Source organism: Citrus sinensis, chromosome 4 (assembly GCF_022201045.2).
Source record: "Citrus sinensis cultivar Valencia sweet orange chromosome 4, DVS_A1.0, whole genome shotgun sequence".
In the NCBI taxonomy this organism is placed as follows: domain Eukaryota; kingdom Viridiplantae; phylum Streptophyta; class Magnoliopsida; order Sapindales; family Rutaceae; genus Citrus; species Citrus sinensis.
This window is the reverse complement of record NC_068559.1, coordinates 17,646,618-17,665,122: the sequence shown is the minus strand read 5'-3', so window position 1 is coordinate 17,665,122 and position 18,505 is coordinate 17,646,618. Positions and strand designations below refer to the sequence as shown.

The 18,505-nt window shown below is 33.4% G+C and overlaps 3 protein-coding genes across 6 annotated transcripts in view; 2 read left to right on the top strand and 1 right to left on the bottom strand.

Annotated features, from left to right (window-relative positions):
* Positions 1-18,505, top strand: part of LOC102625085 (mitochondrial import inner membrane translocase subunit PAM16 like 2) — a 73,693-nt gene that overhangs the window by 40,312 nt on the left and 14,876 nt on the right. The window lies entirely within an intron of this gene.
* On the bottom strand, positions 417-8,713 carry LOC102628756 (malonyl-CoA:anthocyanidin 5-O-glucoside-6''-O-malonyltransferase-like). Its single transcript, XM_052439894.1, has 2 exons — positions 7,919-8,713; positions 417-916 (listed from the first exon to the last, which is right to left on the bottom strand). The coding sequence occupies exons 1-2, from the start codon at positions 8,711-8,713 to the stop codon at positions 542-544; spliced, it is 1,170 nt and encodes a 389-aa protein (XP_052295854.1). The 3' UTR covers positions 417-541.
* On the top strand, positions 13,695-17,099 carry LOC102623956 (uncharacterized). 4 transcript variants are annotated; one of them, XM_052440007.1, is made up of 5 exons: positions 13,695-13,988; positions 14,100-14,219; positions 14,339-14,416; positions 14,786-15,406; positions 16,076-16,363. In XM_052440007.1, the coding sequence occupies exons 1-5, from the start codon at positions 13,818-13,820 to the stop codon at positions 16,139-16,141; spliced, it is 1,056 nt and encodes a 351-aa protein (XP_052295967.1). In that variant the 5' UTR covers positions 13,695-13,817; the 3' UTR covers positions 16,142-16,363. The 4 variants fall into 4 exon arrangements, with proteins under 4 accessions (XP_052295967.1, XP_006485084.1, XP_052295966.1 ...); XM_006485021.4 differs by lacking the exon at positions 16,076-16,363 and adding an exon at positions 15,686-16,067 and having other exon boundaries at positions 13,696-13,988; XM_052440006.1 differs by lacking the exon at positions 16,076-16,363 and adding an exon at positions 16,370-17,099 and having other exon boundaries at positions 13,698-13,988; positions 14,335-14,416.

Here is an 18,505-nt window from a genome sequence, read left to right as displayed (position 1 = left end):
AGTACACGTGTGATCAAGGGCATGAGACTTATTTTAATAATGTGCAATGGCCACCCATGCGGATCATGTCGTTGAAGTTTCTTTCGGCCGCATCATATGTAATGCCAAAAGGATGAAGTTTCAACCATTCCTTTCTAAAGCTATGCATGGCCCTAGTGAATAGTGATATCAAGATATCACTCTAATTTAAAAAACTTAAAGATATGACATTTAAATAAATAAATACATAAAAAATAAGAGTTTTTTTTTTATTCAAAGCAAAAATATAAAGAGGTAACAACTGACATTTACACTAATTAGATACTTATCAAATAAGAGAATAACCTCAAGTCCTTAATTATTTTTTAATAGTTTTGATCTACAAATATATAATATGTAATAAGATTGTAATAGGTTTACTAAGAAAAGAGCCTGCGTGCGAAGAATAGAATGAAGAGACCATCACAATCTCATCATAGTAGAATAGAATAACGAGTACACCATCACAATCTCATCATAGGAGAATAGAATGAAGAGAAAAAAACACAAAAATATGATAAACTCAGTTAAGGCCATTAACGAAGAGAGAAGAAAAAGCTTCCATTTGTGGCTTCTCCAAAACAACACCAACCTCAACTCCACCGCTTCCATTTCTACTCTCTACTAAATAAATAGATCCAACACGATCTAAAATAATCTCCGCTCTTTTCGGCTTCCCCCACCCAAAATCTGACTCGGAAACATCAAAACGGTTCGACCCGGCTACCGCAAGCAATCTTCCTGAAGCTTGTCCTCCACCCTCTTTTACATATTTCAACACAAACAAAATCTTCTCCTCGGATCCTTCAATGACTTCCCTCTTCAGCCCTTTGACCAAATCACTTAACTTGTCAGCAACAAATGCGATCCCATTTTCCGGATCCACGACATCGCTTACCTTTGCAGGGGTACCATGCCATGCCCACTAACACAGTTACCAAAATAATTAACCGGAAGAGGAGGATCCAACCGGCTCCTACAATTTGCTCCGACCCGCAGCATAACAGTTGCGTCACCTTCTACTCCCATTGTTTTAACCAGGCAAACGTAGACATAAGCACATGTAAGCACATAAGACGACAAATGAAGTTCTTTTGCATGTCTTTTGAGAACCTCATTTCCCTGTACCTTGTCCCTCATTTTCTTTATGTCTTCGTGGGTCAATTCGAAGCTCATTCGAACCACGCTGGAATGTGCTTTCAGAACCGGCATACTAACGAGCTTCAAGCTTCGCTTGTCAAATTGAAAAGCCAGCCAGTGGTTCGCATAAACAACGTCCAGCCCTTCCGGATCTTTGATGAGAGTCCGGTCAAAGCACGGGATTAGCTCGGTGGGTAATAATATCGAAGAATTATTAAGGTTTTGTTGTTGCATCTGAATTAGTTGTTTGCAGAAATAAGCCCAAGATCTCTCAAACATTGTTTTGCTTATCCCGTCGATGACAGCGTGGTGAGTCAAGACGGATATGCAAAACCCTTGTTTCGGAAACAAAGTTATTTGTATAGCAACCACCTCAGCTTTATCGTCGGATATGGACAACTGGGGCGTCAGATGATGAAATTCAACGGCTTCGCGGTTTCCGTTATTGCCAGTGAGGTGGCTGAAGTCGGCGTCGGATTCAGCAACGGTAAATGAGACGCCGTCGTTTTGGTCAGGGAAGTAGTAAATAGCTGGCTTCGCGGAGTCCGCAGGCCACATTATGTGACCGGCGAGGGGGAGATAATGAAGGAGAGTGAGAGAGAGAGAGTCAGCGAGCTTCGGGATGATCACTGAGTTGAATAAATCGAAAGTTAGGTCAGTGATTTGATAGAAAAAGACGCGTTCTGAAGGTGGAAATTTTAGCCAGAGAGTATCGAAGTAGGTGAGTGGAAGAGTGGAGGCGGTGACTGAGTCGGACGACGGCGGGCTGATTTGTCTAACTGAATGTATTTTCACTATATGTTTTTCTGCCATGACGATCGTGAGGGAGAGAGTAAAAATATTAAGAAACAATGCCGAAACCACTCCTTGGTGCATCAGTATTTTGGCTTTTGAAGTGCTTAAATAGCCCTCATTGTCATGAATCCAATCCATCAAAAATGTGAAGCAATAAATTTCACGTGGTCGCCGGCCAAATTTGATCACCTATCGTACCCAGTGTCTCAATAAAATTTGTAAAAGTATGTGTACCTAACTATGGTACTTACAATTAATAGTAATTTACAATCTAAAAATACTAGATAGAATTCTAATTATATAGATCATAAACTAGAATGCATTGTGATTGTAAATTTAAAAAAAAAAATGAAAGACATTTAAGTTGTTAGATTTTTAAATTATTGAGAATAAATTTTATAGAAGCAAGTACGTGTCAACAATTACAAGTCAGTATAATTTTCATAACTTACAAAACTAATTAAAAATTGATCAATTCCAAATTGGATTAGTTTTAATCTTTAAAATGTAAATCAAGTCTAAAACTAAACCATATAAGACTGTTGCTCGCTCCTATCATAATTATGAAGTTAGGAACTGTTTTTAAATTACAAAAAAATAACAACGACTCTCGCATTCCTCATTTGTCGATACACTCATCGTCAATATCATCATAATTAAATTATGTGATTTGTAACACAATTAAAATTAATTTTTAATAGAGTTTGGATCTCCGATGAAACTGTAATTTTCTTGAAGCATAAGCACTGTCATACCTAGAATCCAATAGTAAGTTGCAAAAGTCAAAAATCGATGAAAATGGTTTATTTCAAAGCTAACAGCTATCAGATGAAGCAAAAAATGAAAGAAATAAAACGAAAGCGAAAAAAAGTCAAAAATCGATCAAAATTGTTTATTTCAAAGCTAACAGTTATCGGATGAAGCAAAAAAATGAAAGAAAGTAAACAAAAGCGTAAAAGTAACTATTGAATTATAAAAAGATAAATTGATGGGTTAAATAGATTTGAAATATTAATTTAGATATTATGTTAATGAAATTCTCTGACCTTAAAATTTAAATTGATAAATATATGTATGTGCGCCAGTGTGTGTGTGATTTTTAAAATAAATTTTAAACCTAAATTTAATTTATTTGATTAGTATGACGGGGGCAAATTTATAACTTAACTAAGCTATAAAAACCAAATGATGGTTTATTGGGATTATAAGTTTTGAGTAGCACTGCCATTCAAATATTTTCTCTATCATGAATATAAGTAGAGATAAATTACTCTCTAAATATTAATAATCAAAATTTTATGTAGGTCTTGTTAAACCAATATATCATACATGTATTTAATTACTACATCTATGATTTTACTCGTTTAATAAAATTATTTAGTGCTTATTTAGTATGACTTATCTAATAGCCATAAGTGTTTATTTAATCTCGTAAACTTTTTTTAAATTTTTTTGTTGTTGTTTTTTTTTTTTTTTGTGGGTAAAGCTTTTGAAGGTTAAATAAGTTATTTTGTCTCTATTAGCAAAAGCTCAAATTTTCGGCTTTTAGGAGTAAAGGTTAAAAAACATTTTTAAAATATTAAAATATCTAAACTATTTTTTCTTTATTTCAAAATCTTATTTCATTTCTTTATAGCATAACTTTAAATAACTTGCCTATTAAAGTAATTTTATAATTTTTAATAAAAGTTCTCATTAACAACCAAACAACTAATTTTTTTAATAAAAACTCTACTTATAAAAGCTCTACTAATAAAATTCTACTTAAATAAGTACTATTTGAAAGATATATCAAATGGTGCCTTAGTCAATATTGATGTTAATGATTACTCGCTTGATTGGGTTTTTAATCTGAGATTAATTATATATAAATATATATTCCAATGTAGAATTTTGAAGTGCAAAAAAGCCTGGGAAAACAAATAAACCGCATGGTTTAAGCGCTGTAAGTTTTAAGCCTCTTAAACCCCACTGTTGTAAAGTTTTCTCGGACTTTTTCTACACTTTAAGATTTCAGATAAAAAAAACTACTAATGTTGTGTGTGTGTGTGTGTGTGTGTGTGTGTGTGTGGGTGGGTGTAAGTTCGAGAAAGCTAATAACATTATACAACAAAAATGAGGATGCCGATATGAGAGAATAACTATATATAAGTGTGTTAATCTAGGATTTTGGATTTGTTAAAGTTCATGAAAGTTAATAGCATTATACTATTAGACAATATGACTTAATACCTTTCCCAGACTTTAATAAAGTTTAGTATCACATCACACACACACACACAAAAATATAAAATGCAATCTAAGATTAGATTGAGTTGGTTAAAAAGTTTCAAGATTCAATCTATAATTGAATTCAAATAGAATTTAATGGAAAATCATTGAATTTTGAACCCATACGTACATTGAGTATTTAAGCTATTTTGATTTTCAATTCCAAACACAGCTTCCAAAAAAAATGATTATAGATTTTTGTGTTTTAAAATCCATTTCCTTTTAAATACTCTGCCTCCTTTTAAATTAGGCAGCTGCTACGTTAGAGCAGTTTTAAGGTAGAGCAGCCTCCAAAATAGTTGGATGTACATTGTTACAATTATTTCATATTCAGCTATAGACATTCAACAATTTCCAACGGTTTTGGAGACTGCTCTACCTTAGAGCTGCTCCAAGGTAGCTGAACCTTTAAATTATTTTGCCCTCTGTTTCCTTCTTACTCTTAGAAAAAGTAAGAGCAAAGCATAAGTTAAAATTCCATGTTCCATGAACTTCTCGCAAAAATGTTGAATCAACGGCAGAGATAACAAATCCTTCCATCTCAACCAACGGCTGATCAGCTCCTATCAAGTTCACGAGACTCGTCTCTCGCCACGATGAGAAGAAGATCGCATATCAATGCCTCAGATCTCATATCAAAACCTGCTTGAATCAAGTATTTGTTAAATATATTATTCTTGCATCATCAATTCAATTTTGTATATTATTTACGAGTAAAATTTTAAAGGCGGAGGAAGTGTTTGCTTCTCTAGTGATTCTGATGATGAAATTACTTACTTCATACCGATTATTCTTCTAAACCTCCTTTGAACTCAGAGAGGCTTTAACACCTTTTGATGTTAAGGTTGTTCTGCAATGCAACATAGAATCGACAAAACCTTCATAAGACTTTACTAGTGAACTCAATAGAAAGAAGGCTTTATCAACAATTATAAGTCAATATAATTTTATAACCTAAAAACTAATTAAAAATTGATCAATTCCAAGCTGAATAAGTTTTAATCTTTAAAAATAAATCAAATCTAAAAGTAAACTATATAAATCTACTACCTACTCCTATCATAATTATGAAGTTAGGAACTATTCTTTAATTTAAAAAAAATAAAAGGGTAAATGTTCATTTAATCCTTATATTTTGATTAAAGTGTTGTTTAGTCTTTATATTAAAAATAATACCTCAAGACATCCACGTTGTTAAATGTGTTATAATCCTACCTTACTTTTTCTTTCCTATTACAATTTCACCCTTGCAAGAATATTCTTGGAGATACTAATAAAAAGAAAAAAAATGATAATTTATTAAATCAACTTTAAAAGTAACATAAAAATCTACACAAACTTTTATATTATAATTATTTTATTTTTAGTATTAATTTGGTAAACTAATTTTTTATGAAATAATAATTAGTAAGCTTGTTGTAAGCATATTAAATATTGCTTTAAGTTAGCTGATATTAATTTATTCTTTAATAGTAATTAGTAAGACTGTTGCACAAGTACAAAAAATAATAATTCTTTCACACTCGTATTTATTTGTTTAATTTACTCCTAAATAATTATTGGTTAATTTATTAATGAACTTTTTAATGTGTTCATGTGTATGCATGCATTCACACAGGCATACATACATATATATATTGATTAATGTCAAAATTATTGTTCGAATGGTGTTATTGTAAAAAGAAAGAAAACAAAGACTAAGAATGTAATATTATTTATTACATGGATGTTTTTAGGTATTTTTTAAAATATAAGGACTAAATGGGTGCTTAAACCAAAAATATCGGAACTAAACATGCATGTACTCAAAATAAAATAGTGACTCGCACATTCTTTATTTGTCAATACACTCATCATCAATATCATCATAATGATATGTGATACAATTAAACTGAATTTTTGATAGAGTTTGGATGGCTAATGAAACTTTCATTTTCTTGAAGCATATGCGATGTGGTAACTGGAATCGAATAGTAAGTTACAAAAATCAAAAATCGATCAAAAAGTGTTTTTAGGACTTTTGACTACAAAGCTATTAGCTATTAGGTGAATTAAAAAAATGAAGAAAGAAAATGAAAAAGTAAAAGTAACTATTGAAGGATAAAAAATAAATTGATGAAATTATATATTTAAAAAATATTAATTCAAATAGTATGTTAATGAAATCCTTTTACTTAAAAACTTAAATTGATGAAGAAAGGTAAATTTTAATGCTTAACAAAACTATATACAAACATTAATGTTGTGTGTAATACGAAATTTTAACTTAAGTGTTCTATGACTATGTTTAAGTCGATACTTTAATCGAAGTATCTGTTGTTGGATCTCGTAATTTTCAATTGGATCTCGTAATTTTCAAAAGAAGTGTATGATATTTCGTGGTTTATATATGAAAACTCAATTATGTTAACTTAGGCCATGAAACGTTTAATTAATAATTTTTTATTATTATGTCGGTGGATGAACTCGTGGAGAGTACCTCGAAAATTAGTTTATTATTTCACAAATTTTATATGCTGGATATATAATTATGTTTTTTGAGTTAAAGAGGAGCCACAGTCATAAATCAATGAGTAAATGGTGAAATCAACTAGTTTGAGCATTATGGATGTAAGTAGAAAATAATATTTTACATATTTAATGTTCATCAAATGAGTTTTGAAGAATTCGACATTAAAAAGGCGAAGCATATTTAGAATTAAATATTTCCCTTTAAGAGGTTATCGAAAATGAGATTTGTCAATATTTTGACTAGCTAGTACACGTGTGATCAAGGGCATGAGACTTATTTAATAATGTGCAATCGCCGCCCATGCGGATCTGTCGTTGAAGTTTCTTTCGGGCGCATCATATGTAATGCCAAAAGGATGAAGTTTCAACTTTCAACCACTTCTAAAAGCTATGCATGGCCCTAGTGAATAGTGATATCAAGATATCACTCTAATTTAAAAAACTTAAAGATATGACATTTAAATAATTAAATATATACATAAAAAATAAGTGTTTTTTTTTTATTCAAACCAAAAATATATAGAGGTATTTTTTTTTATTCAAAGCAAAAATATAAAGAGGTAACAGCTGACATTTACTACTAATTAGATATTTATCAAATAAGAGAATAACCTCAAGTCCTTAATTATTTTTTAATAGTTTTGATCTACAAATATATGATATGTAATAAGACTGTAATAGGTTTACTGAGAAAAGAGCCTGCGTGCAAATTCGAATAAGTGCCCTCAGCAATAACGAGTATACCATCACAATCTCATATCATAGTAGAATAGAATGAAGAGGAAAAAAACTCAAAAATATGATAAACTCAGTTAAGGCCATTAACGAAGAGAGACGAAAAAGCTTCCATCTGTGGCTTCTCCAAAACAACACCAACCTCAACAGCACCGCCTCCATTTCTACTCTCTACCAAATAAATAGATCCAACACGATCTAAAATAATCTCCACTCTTTTCGGCTTCCCCCACCCAAAATCTGACCCGTAAACATCAAAACGGTTCGACCCGGCGACCCCAAGCAATCTTCCTGGAGCTTGTCCTCCACCCTCTTTTACATATTTCAACAAATTCAAAATCTTCTCCTCGGATCCTTCAATGACTTCCCTCTTCAGCCCTTTGACCAAATCACTTAACTTGTCAGCAACAAATGCGATCCCTTTTTCCGGATCCACGACATCGCTTACCTTTGCAGGGGTACCATGCCCACTAACACAGTTACCAAAATAATTAACCGGAAGAGGAGGATCCAACCGGCTCCTACAATTTGCTCCGACCCGCAGCATAACAGGTGCGTCACCTTCTACTCCCATTGCTTTAATCAGGCAAACGTAGACATAAGCACATGTAAGCACATAAGACGACAAATGAAGTTCTTTTGCTTGTCTTATGAGAACCTCATTTCCCTGTACCTTGTCCCTCAGTTTCTTTATGTCTTCGCGGGTCAATTCGAAACTCCTTCGAACCATGCTGGAATGTGCTTTCAGAGCCGGCATACTAACGAGCTTCAAGCTTCGCTTGTCGGATTGAAAAGCCAGCCAGTGGTTCGCATAAACCACGTCCAGCCCTTTCCGATCTTTGATGAGAGTCCGGTCAAAGCACGGGATTAGCTTGGTGGGTAATAATATCGAAGAATTATTAAGGTTTTGTTGTTGCATCTGAATTATTTGTTTGCAGAAATAAGCCCAAGATCTCTCAAACATTGTTTTGCTTATCCCGTCGATGACAGCGTGGTGAGTCAAGACGGATATGCAAAACCCTTGTTTCGGAAACAAAGTTATTTGTATAGCAACCACCTCAGCTTTATCGTCGGTTATGGACAACTGGGGCGTCAGATGATGAAATTCAACGGCTTCGCGGTTTCCGTTATTGCCAGAGAGGTGGCTGAAATCGGCGTCGGATTCAGCAACGGTGAATGAGACGCCGTCGTTTTGGTCAGGGAAGTAGTAAATGGCTGGCTTCGCGGAGTCCGCAGGCCACATTATGTGACCGGCGAGGGGGAGGTAATGAAGGAGAGTGAGAGAGAGAGAGTCAGCGAGCTTCGGAAGGATCACTGAGTTGAATAAATCGAAAGTTAGGTCAGTGATTTGATAGAAAAAGACGCGTTCTGAAGGTGGAAATTTTAGCCAGAGAGTATCGAAGTAGGTGAGTGGAAGAGTGGAGGCGGTGACTGAGTCGGACGACGGCGGGCTGATTTTGCTAACTGAATTTATTTTCACGCTATGTTTTCTGCCATGACGATCACGAGGGAGAGAGAGTGAAAATATTAAGAAACAATACTGCTAAATGATACTACTAGTACTCTGCTCTGGTCGGTCAAGTGTTTAAATACTCTTCATCACCATGAATCCAATCGATCTCAAGTGTGAAGCATAAATTTCAAGTGGTTGCCTGTCAAATTCAGTCCACAAACATGGGTTTCAACTATCATATCCTGTGTCTCAATAATTTTATTTATTTTTATTTAAAAAAAGCTATCGTTTGTGGACCTAACTCTTATAATTAACAATAGTGTCCCTAATTTAGAAATGTCGGACAGCTTATAGATACGTTTTCCAATAAAACTGCTTGTTTTGGAAAAAAAATCCGAAAGAAGGAATTTGAAAATAGTGGTCCTCATGAGAGAAAGTGATACATCACAAAAAGCCTCTGCGCACATTTCATTTTAATTTTAATTGAATGGTTGTCTAGCTATCGAGAAAAACTTGTTTATATCAAGTGGATGTGGTAAATTAATTAGTGTAAAAGCTATTGTTGTAGTAATTAAATTACATTATAGATGATTGCTAAATAAATAGAAAATACAAGAAAAAAAGATGGAACCGGAACTGGAACCAGACTTTGTGAAAACCTTCCCCCATCTAGTTGAGGATGATAGGCAAACTAAGAAGGCGAGATTCAAAGATCAGGCAGGTAGTGAGGAGAGTGCCCAGTTTATGTCCTTTAAAGATAAGCTGATGTAGGACCGACTAGCGATGGAGGAGGAGTTGGTAGGGACTGAAGAAGATCTGGAGTTTGGGTCTGAAGATGTCGTTATTGAAAAGGAGGGCCAAATCCTGTCGATATCCTTTTCACAGAAGGTACATGCACAACTTGAAAGACCGTGGAAAAATGCTGTGATTGTGAAGCTTTTGGGGCGGACCATGGGGTATAGAGCCTTGTGCAACAGATTAGAATCCTTGTGGGGAATGTCCAAGGATTCTCTGTGATTGACCTGGAAAATGATTTCTATTTAGTTTGGTTTAAAACTGAAACAGATGCCCATCATGCTCTAACTCAGGGTCCATGGACGATCCTAGGGCACTACTTGACTGTACAACCATGGCACCTGCGTTTTGAAAGTTCCACTAAGACAATTGACTCTATTATTGCTTGGATTCGCCTGCCTGGAATGCCTCTTCACTACTATCATAAATGCATTCTCAGGATGTTGGGGCTAATCATTGGTAAGGTTTTAAGGATTGATTATAACACAGAGTCTGCGACGAGAGGTAAATTTGCGCGTATCGTAGTGCAAGTTGCACTAAATAAACCTCTCGTGTCACAATTCTTACTGGATGGAAAAATTCAAAAAATGGAGTACGAAAGTCTTCCAACAATATGTTTTGAATGTGGGAAGTATGGTCATGTCCTTAGTGAATGCCCGGATAAACATAAGACTAATGACCAAATAGGGTCCTTTGTTAAGGAACATGCTCCGACGAACGTGGAGGAGACGGTGGTCGTTTCATCACGGACGGGGAGTAATACTAGCAACGCCATGTACGGCCCTTGGATGGTAGTTTTTAAAAAATAAAGGCCCAGGCGTTTTAAGGAAAGTTATATGGGTAGAGATTCAAATCGTTTCCAAGAAGGCAATAACAGGGATGGATCACGATTTTCTATACTGATTAACGAGGTTGGTTTGGAGGATGATCCAAATTCAAGTCACGGTATCTCCAGTAATTCGGTGGAAGACCATGTGCCCAACTTACCTTATATAAACCAAACAAGAATCCATAAAGATACCTCTAAGGCTAAAAAATCGAGTGGAGGGAACAAGCAGCGCCTAAATACTAGCCTTTCCAAGCTAAATACTTCCAAAACCCATGTGTCAAACGATCCTAATGATTCCCATGCACTAACGTCACCAAGCCTATCATTTTCATTGTTTTAGTTCCTATGTATTTACTTTTCCGAATCATTAATCCAATTGTGCTGTTATATGCATCAAAACGTATTGAACTTTCTTCTAATATGGCAAGGAAAACTAGGGCGTTTCAATAAATTGAAATTTAGATATTGTTTTCATCAACAGTTTACAATTTTCCCAAACTTATTCCAAATGTATTTGGTGAATTTTTAGTTTCTATTTCTTTTATCATTCCTACCTCTAAAATATGGGTATCATTGGTTATTCAAGAAGGAATTTGATAGATGAAGTCCTAAGGTCCATCATAGCTTCAACTTTGAATTGCCACATTGATCATCGTTATGGTTCTCATACAACCATACAAATTTCCTTTCCTGCGGTTTAGTTTCTTGTTTTAAATCCTTGAATGAGTCAAATTACTTTCGCTTATAATTTTTTAATGCAATGTGCACAAATGCTAGAACCTGTAAATTTTGGATACATAATGACGACCAATTGAACCTGAAATCAAGGTCTGTCTTGATAATAATAACCTAGCAATAAGTTTTAAGGTCCTTCTAGAATAATTCTTGCCTATATTGTACAAGATTCTAAAAACTAGTGATGAGTTAAGTACCTATCAAATGGGTTGATCGAGAAGAGTGACTTTTATAGTTATAATCAAGTGTAGGTTTCATTTGTTTGAAAATACAAGATATTGAAAGTGTAAAAACCTCATTTGAATTTTGCTCTTAAAGTCTTTTTTTAAACATTTATTTTCTCTTTAGTGATGAGATGAGGCATCACTTGTGCTTTGGAAAAATAGCTTATCACTTTAGCACTACATAATGAAAACTGCATTTGAAAGCTGAGTAGAGGTAAAGGTTAATCACAAAATAACTTAACCGCCTTTTACTTGATTAAAAAGTTGTTAGGCTTTTATTTGTTTGTGGTTTCAGAATTTTTTTTTTTTTTCTTAATTCGGTTTGGAAAGATGCTACTATGTTGATGAGTTATTTACTTGTTGGATTGATTGAGTTTCATGAGGTCAAGTATATATTTCATGAATGTTTTGCTTTCTGTTAACCATTTTATGTTCTTTTGTTGAGGACCTAGTAGTGACTGAGTTTCATGAGTTGTGATGAGTGAGAGCTCTTGAAGTTGGGATATGATTATTGAGTTGTAGGAGTTAAAGTAATTATCATTTTTTTTTGCTAATCTTTTTTTTTTTTTTTTGAGTTTGTGGGTTCATTGAGTTGCTAGACATGATTTCCTAGTGTTGATTGAGTTGAAGGACATAGATTCTAGGTGTTGATGTTGTTGATTAATTGGTAACTAGATTGATTCAAGGAACTATATTAATTGCTACTATTTTGCATTTTTGGATTGATTGTTGGGTTAAGTAGTTATGATCAATGATCATAGTTGTATTCTTTTAACTAATACATTGTATAATGAGATGAATGTATCATGATATTACTTAGATCGTAATGATAACTGTCTATGGTTATTGGCCAATTGTAGCTCTTTTTATCATATTACATATATTACTTAATTATGTATATATAATATAATAATTAATATAAAATTCATTTCCTCCAAAATTAAGTAGAATAATAATAAGAATTGGAGAAAAAATGCTAAATTAATAATAATATTAATAATTGCCGCCAAAAAATTAAAATTAATGTCAATTTCCGGTAATTTAAAAAAAATTAGTTCCCACAAATTTAAATATTTATCATTTTAAATGATTTTACATTTATTTAAATATTAATTTTTTAATTAAAATTTTATATGATAGACTTGATTCATGCATGATGATATTATGATAGAATTTTGTCACATGTGCATGACAAATTTATGACAGATAATACATCATAAATTTCATGACACATAACATCATTTAAAATTTCTTAACACATGTTTCAATGGCCGTCATCTAATAGGGTGCATGACAGTCAAAAGCCATCATTATTTACCTTTCTTTTTGTAGTGTGTATTCACTTTTTTCATATGAACACACTATTAAGTCACATAGCTTTATAGGTAATTAAAAGTTAACTCTATTATATTATATGGTTTAATAACATATCCGACATTGAAAAAAACAAGGGTGTTGGTATGAAAGAATAACCATATATGTAGGTGTTCTTTTCTAAGATTTTGGAATTGTTAAAGTTCATAAAAGCTTATAACATTATACAAAGAAAATGAAGGTGTCGGAGAGAATAACTACACATAGGTGTTTCAATCTAGGATTTTAAATTTGTTAAACCTATATATAGGTGTTTCAATCTAAAATTTTAAATTTGTTAAAGTTCAGGCAAGCTAATAGCATTACTTAACTTAATACCTTTCCAAGCTTTAATAAATTCAGAATCATAGATCAAATTAGTAATATACATATATATACACACACAATTTAATATTAGATTGAAGGTGCGTTTGGAATTGAGTTTGGGCAGCTGTATCTTAAAAGTTACAGCACTAAAGTGTTTGATAAACACTAGCTGCTGTGACTTGGAAGCTATGTTGATATGATTTTTCATTTGTATAATAGAAAATATATTATATTTTTAATAATTTTTTCAAAATTACTATTTAATATTTATATTTACTACATATTATTAATTTTTGTTTTATAATTATAATTTTTTTCCACAGCAGCTGTAACTTGTTACAGCACCTCAATTCCAAATAAAACCTGAGTTGGTTCAAAAGTTTGGAGATTCAATATATAATTGGATTTGAATAGAATTTAACGAAAAAAACATTGAATTTTGAACCCATACGTATATTGAGTATTTGAATTATTCTGATTTTCAATTTCAAACACAACTATCAAAAAATAAAAAATCAATCGATTATAGAATGCAAAATTTATTTTAGTGCGTCAAAATTCCTTTTCCCTCCGTTTCCTTCTTACCCTCAGAAAGAGTAAGAGCAAAGCATAAGTTAAAATTCCATGTTCCATGAACTTCCCGCCAAAAATGTTGAATCAACGGCAGAGATCGCAGATCTTTCCCTCTCAATCAACGGCCGATCAGCTCCGAGTCAAGTTCACGAGACTGGTCTCTCGCCACGATGAGATGAAGATCGCATATCAAAGCCTCAGATCTCAGATCAGAATCGGCTTGAATCAAGTATTTATTATATACACTATGAATTTCTTCACAGCTCTCTCTGGCCTCTGGTTAACTATTATTGAATCATTGATTCAGTTTTGTTTTTAATTAACGAGTAAAATTTTGAAGGCGGAGGAAGTGTTTGCTTCTCTCGCAATTCCGATGATGAAATTAGTTGGTCTTAAAACTGTTGAAATGGCAGAAAATGGACGATTCTCCACCATTATCATCGATACTGACTCGCCTGAGGTAATCAAAATCCTCTGTTTTGTTGTTATTTGTATAATTTCTTATTTTTATAGAGATAATTTGATGATCATGAACTGATAGCGATATTTTATTTTCAATTTTGTTTAATCTTGAGGCAGGGAAGCTCCAGAAAAGGCGTAGTTTCGGGATCGCCGGTTTCTGTTGGTGGTGGAGAAGCAGAAAGCAATAAATTTGAGGTAGAAAAATATTAACGTTGAAAATAGAGAGACATTTTTGTTTTTGTTAATTTGAATATTGAAATGCTTAATCCTGGTCGATTTAGTTAGCTAACTAATGTATGATGACGAATATTTAGTTAAATGTTCATTATTTAATGTGGAAATGTAAAATAAATGTTAGCTGATTTGAATTAACATTATGAATACTTCAATCAGTACTGCAAGAGTAGCTTTTGCAATGCTGGGCATCAGAAACAAAGAGGTTTTGCTGTGTGGTTAACTTGCAAAATGGTCCTAAGAAATGCTGGCATCTAAGATGTTTGATGAATTGTTTATGTATCCTCTTTTGGTTTTCAGTCTGGTAAGTTTTATTTTCTAGCTCTGCAGGTAGAAAACTATGCTAGGAAAGCCACAATAGCGGGCAGAGAACTCATAGAGAAGCAACAATCACAATTCATACAACTTATTAACCTCCTTAGACAGATTGAAACCCAAGTTAATTCTTGCCAAAACACTATGCTCCGTCACCTTTCCAGACATCAAATCTCCCTCCAAAAACTCGTCCAGGAAGCCATTGATGATTTAAGCAATCTTCACTGCCAAAACCATGACACATTTTTTATTTCAGTGAAGATCCTAAAAGCCCTGTTTGAACACATGAGCTTTGTATTTGGCTCAGTTGAGACAGGCGTGGATGTACTAATGCAGAACCTAGTTGAGCATATGTGTAATCCAATGGTGGAGTATGTCAAGGGCCTTAAGGCTGATATTAAACTTGGAACGTGTGCACGGTTGTTGGCCGTTGTAGCCGAGATGGATAGAGCAATGAGGAATGGAAGACTTGAGCTGGAGGAAGCAAAGAAGAGGATCAGAGTTGCAGAAGCTGGAAAGATTGAGGCATTGTGCAAGTTAAAGGAAGTAGAAGAGAGAATCTGGAGAATGACCGAACGCCTTCAATTACTCCCTGGAGCCAAAACAGGGCAAAACGAAGTTCGTGTTCGCCACAAGGTACATCCTATCCTAAATCTTTTACATTTTTTGACTATGTATACAGTATTCAATTTATCTTCTCAGAAGGCATATAATTACATGTATGAATGCATGGTCAATTCTGCAAAATACGACTACCCCAATTGAGTAATCAAAATAGAGCTAGGTCTTGCATGTTCACCTGAGTAAACAATGAGGAGTTGTCCTTTTCAAAAATTAAATAAATGTGAGAGGGATTGAGTTCAATCATTCTTTTGGCTCTTGATCGACATATGGTGGTTTCCTTAATTTTTTCAGATTATCTACAGGAGAGGACTAGTCCCAATACTGTTCTGATAAGGACAGAAACTGGGGACTTTGAATGAACAGAGAAGATATCCAATAGCTTTTATATAATATTCTTTTGTGAATTTAATATGTCAATTGAGTGTATCGGTATGGTTGTTATGTATATATGAATAAGTGCTTTTTGTATAAAACAATTTTCGAATTCTTTAAAGGAATGGCATAGTTTGCACTGTAAATTATATTTGTTTAACACTTCATTTCTTGTAATATTTCAACAATAACTGTTAGTCGGTGCCTGCAAGTTTTTACACTCTATATAGGACAAAAAAACTTCTGCATTCGATTTACTATTTTCTATTTGTAACAGTTTTCTGTTGTTTCAATTTGAGCAATTTTTAGTTAACCATTTCCAGAAGCAGTTTTCATGAGAACTATCAAAATGTACCTATATTCAAGGACAGGTAACACAATGTTCTGGTGTTCTCAGAAATTCATTTGAATGGTCGTATAAATTTTTCTTATTTAAGCAATTTGATTTAGATCAACAAGACATGAACATTCTAATCTTGGTACTCAAACTGAAATTTAAGCTAGCTGCTTGAAGTTGCTGTAGAGACCTTGATAATGCATTCTCAAAATAGTTTAAATTCTTTTTTTTTTCCCTTTTCTTTTCTCATTGTTCAACATGTGAAGCTCCTAGAACTGATGGAAGATCTAGACAAAGATGACAAGCTACTGTGGGAACTACTGCAGAAGAAGAGAGAGTATCAAACACCAGAGAGCCCCATGGGGCCTGGAGATCTTCTCAACATTGAGCCCAAAAGCAAGCGCCATAAGCCCATTATTAGGGAGACAAGGCCGTTGCTGGTTTACAGCCGAGTTGCTCGGAGATGCCCGCGTGATGATGGGTTGCTTGGTCCACAAACTCCAAGCAGAGCCACTGGTATTCCCTTGGGCTCATCACCTTCTGCAGCAATTCAGCAAGCTGTTTTGAGCAAGCGCATCAACCACTGAATTCGTGCTTTTGTTATGCTATAGGCTTTGCTCTCGGCAGTCCCAAAGAAATGACTTGGTAATTTGTAATTTCATTAGTTCTCTAATGAGCTTTTGGATCTTATTCTTCTTCCTCTGCTGCTGCTGCTGTAATCGATATAGCGCGCATTTGGGGCAGCTGTGCTGTGGCTCCCCATGCTTTATTTTAGGGAATATTCCCTAGAATATAGGGTGGAGAGCAGCTGCCCCAAACGGACCCACACTGTTGTCTTTGGAAATTGAGGGGGATAGATGATTGCAAAACAGCAATTGCTACCTGGTGCTCTAGCTAATTTGTTAACAAAAATCAATCATATCCTTTACACTTGGTGGAATGTACATGTATCCTACCATTGAGACAACTTTGAGGTTAACTATTTATTTTGCTTTATTAATGTGGCTAACTAGATAATTGCACGAGCTTATAACAAGTAGGATTGGGTCATTTATTTTTATTTAGATGTTTTATTTAAAATCTTAACACAAAATCCTGTTTAATTGTATTAATTTCAATGGTAGAGAAGGTGATAGAGTTGACAACATTAAATGATTTTTATTTTTATTTTTTTGCTTTCAATATTTACATGATATATTTTAATTTTTGTCAATATTCTAAGTAAAAAATTTAAGTTAAAATAGCTTCATCAATGATAGCACAGGTAAAGAATCTACATCTTAAATAAACATTATTGGCTCTTATATTTTAAAAGGAGTAGGATCCTCTTGTCATCGATGTTTTGTTAAATTTTTAAAAAATATTATATTATGTGTCCTTTAATATTGTTGTATGATTAGAATTTAATTATTCTTATTTTTTAATTTATTAACCACTAATCACATGAGAAAAATTTACTCAGGAGTAAGTCAAATCATGATAGGATCATAATACATTATAGAAAGACTTTCTCTCATTTTGAAGATTATTTTTAATATTACATTACAATTAAATATTTGCTTGATCTAACTTTAATTTCGACACCCGAAAGTCAACTTTGAAAATTAGAGAAATCTACGGCAATAAATAATAGAAAAATCTACTAACATTTGGCCATGGAAGAAAACTGAACTTTCTCCCTCAAAATTGAATTAAGGAGGTGAGAACTCACTGTTATAGATAACTTTTTTTTTGTTTTTTTGCCCTTTCTTATTTTTTTGGGCTTTCAGGTAACTCTATCCGAACCCAAACCATTAATGTTAGCACAAAGTCTAACCCAACTTAACCCGTTTGATAAAATCCCAACCAAACCTAAACTTCGTCGACTTGTTTGCAACGAGTCAGTCCGGGTGACAATGCTTACGCATACTAAATAGTGTTTTTATATCGCCGACGATGTGAAACATTCCATTTAAATATAATAAGTGAGATTCCACTTTACTTGAATTAACAAATAGATGTCTAATTTTCGGTGATGGGGTTTCATTTTGTCCTTGCAGAAACAATGTTGGGGTTACATTATCAGAAACTGCCAAGTGTATAAAAATAATTAAATTTAAACTCATTACGAGTATATTATGTACATTAAACAACATGCGACGTTATGTGATTTAATGATCATATCTAAAAATTGATTGAGACCCTTTTAACATAAGATTTTGAAAAATGATAATTGACTTGAAATTTGGTTAAATTGAATGTATTAATTTTTTTTTTGTCTGGACAATGGTCGAGTGGTGGCCAATCTCTTAGTTTGGGTGATGAATCATTGGTCAAAGAGAGTTAGTGGACGATAAATCATCTCTTGATTTCAATTTAATTTAACAAAAAACCTTAGTTTTGGTAAATAAAATTTCGGGACA

Bases quoted from the DNA above. Each gene is read 5' to 3' on its own strand.
- LOC102628756 (XM_052439894.1), bottom strand. From the start codon at position 8,713: ATGTGGCCTGCGGACTCCGCGAAGCCAGCCATTTACTACTTCCCTGAC. The intron at 917-7,918 runs GTAAGCGATGTC...ACCCCTGCAAAG, and splicing joins GGCATGGTACCCCTGCAAAG to GTAAGCGATGTCGTGGATCC.
- LOC102623956 (XM_006485019.4), top strand. From the start codon at position 13,818: ATGAACTTCCCGCCAAAAATGTTGAATCAACGGCAGAGATCGCAGATC. The intron at 14,220-14,338 runs GTAATCAAAATC...ATCTTGAGGCAG, and splicing joins TCGATACTGACTCGCCTGAG to GGAAGCTCCAGAAAAGGCGT. The intron at 14,417-14,785 runs GTAGAAAAATAT...CTAGCTCTGCAG, and splicing joins CAGAAAGCAATAAATTTGAG to GTAGAAAACTATGCTAGGAA.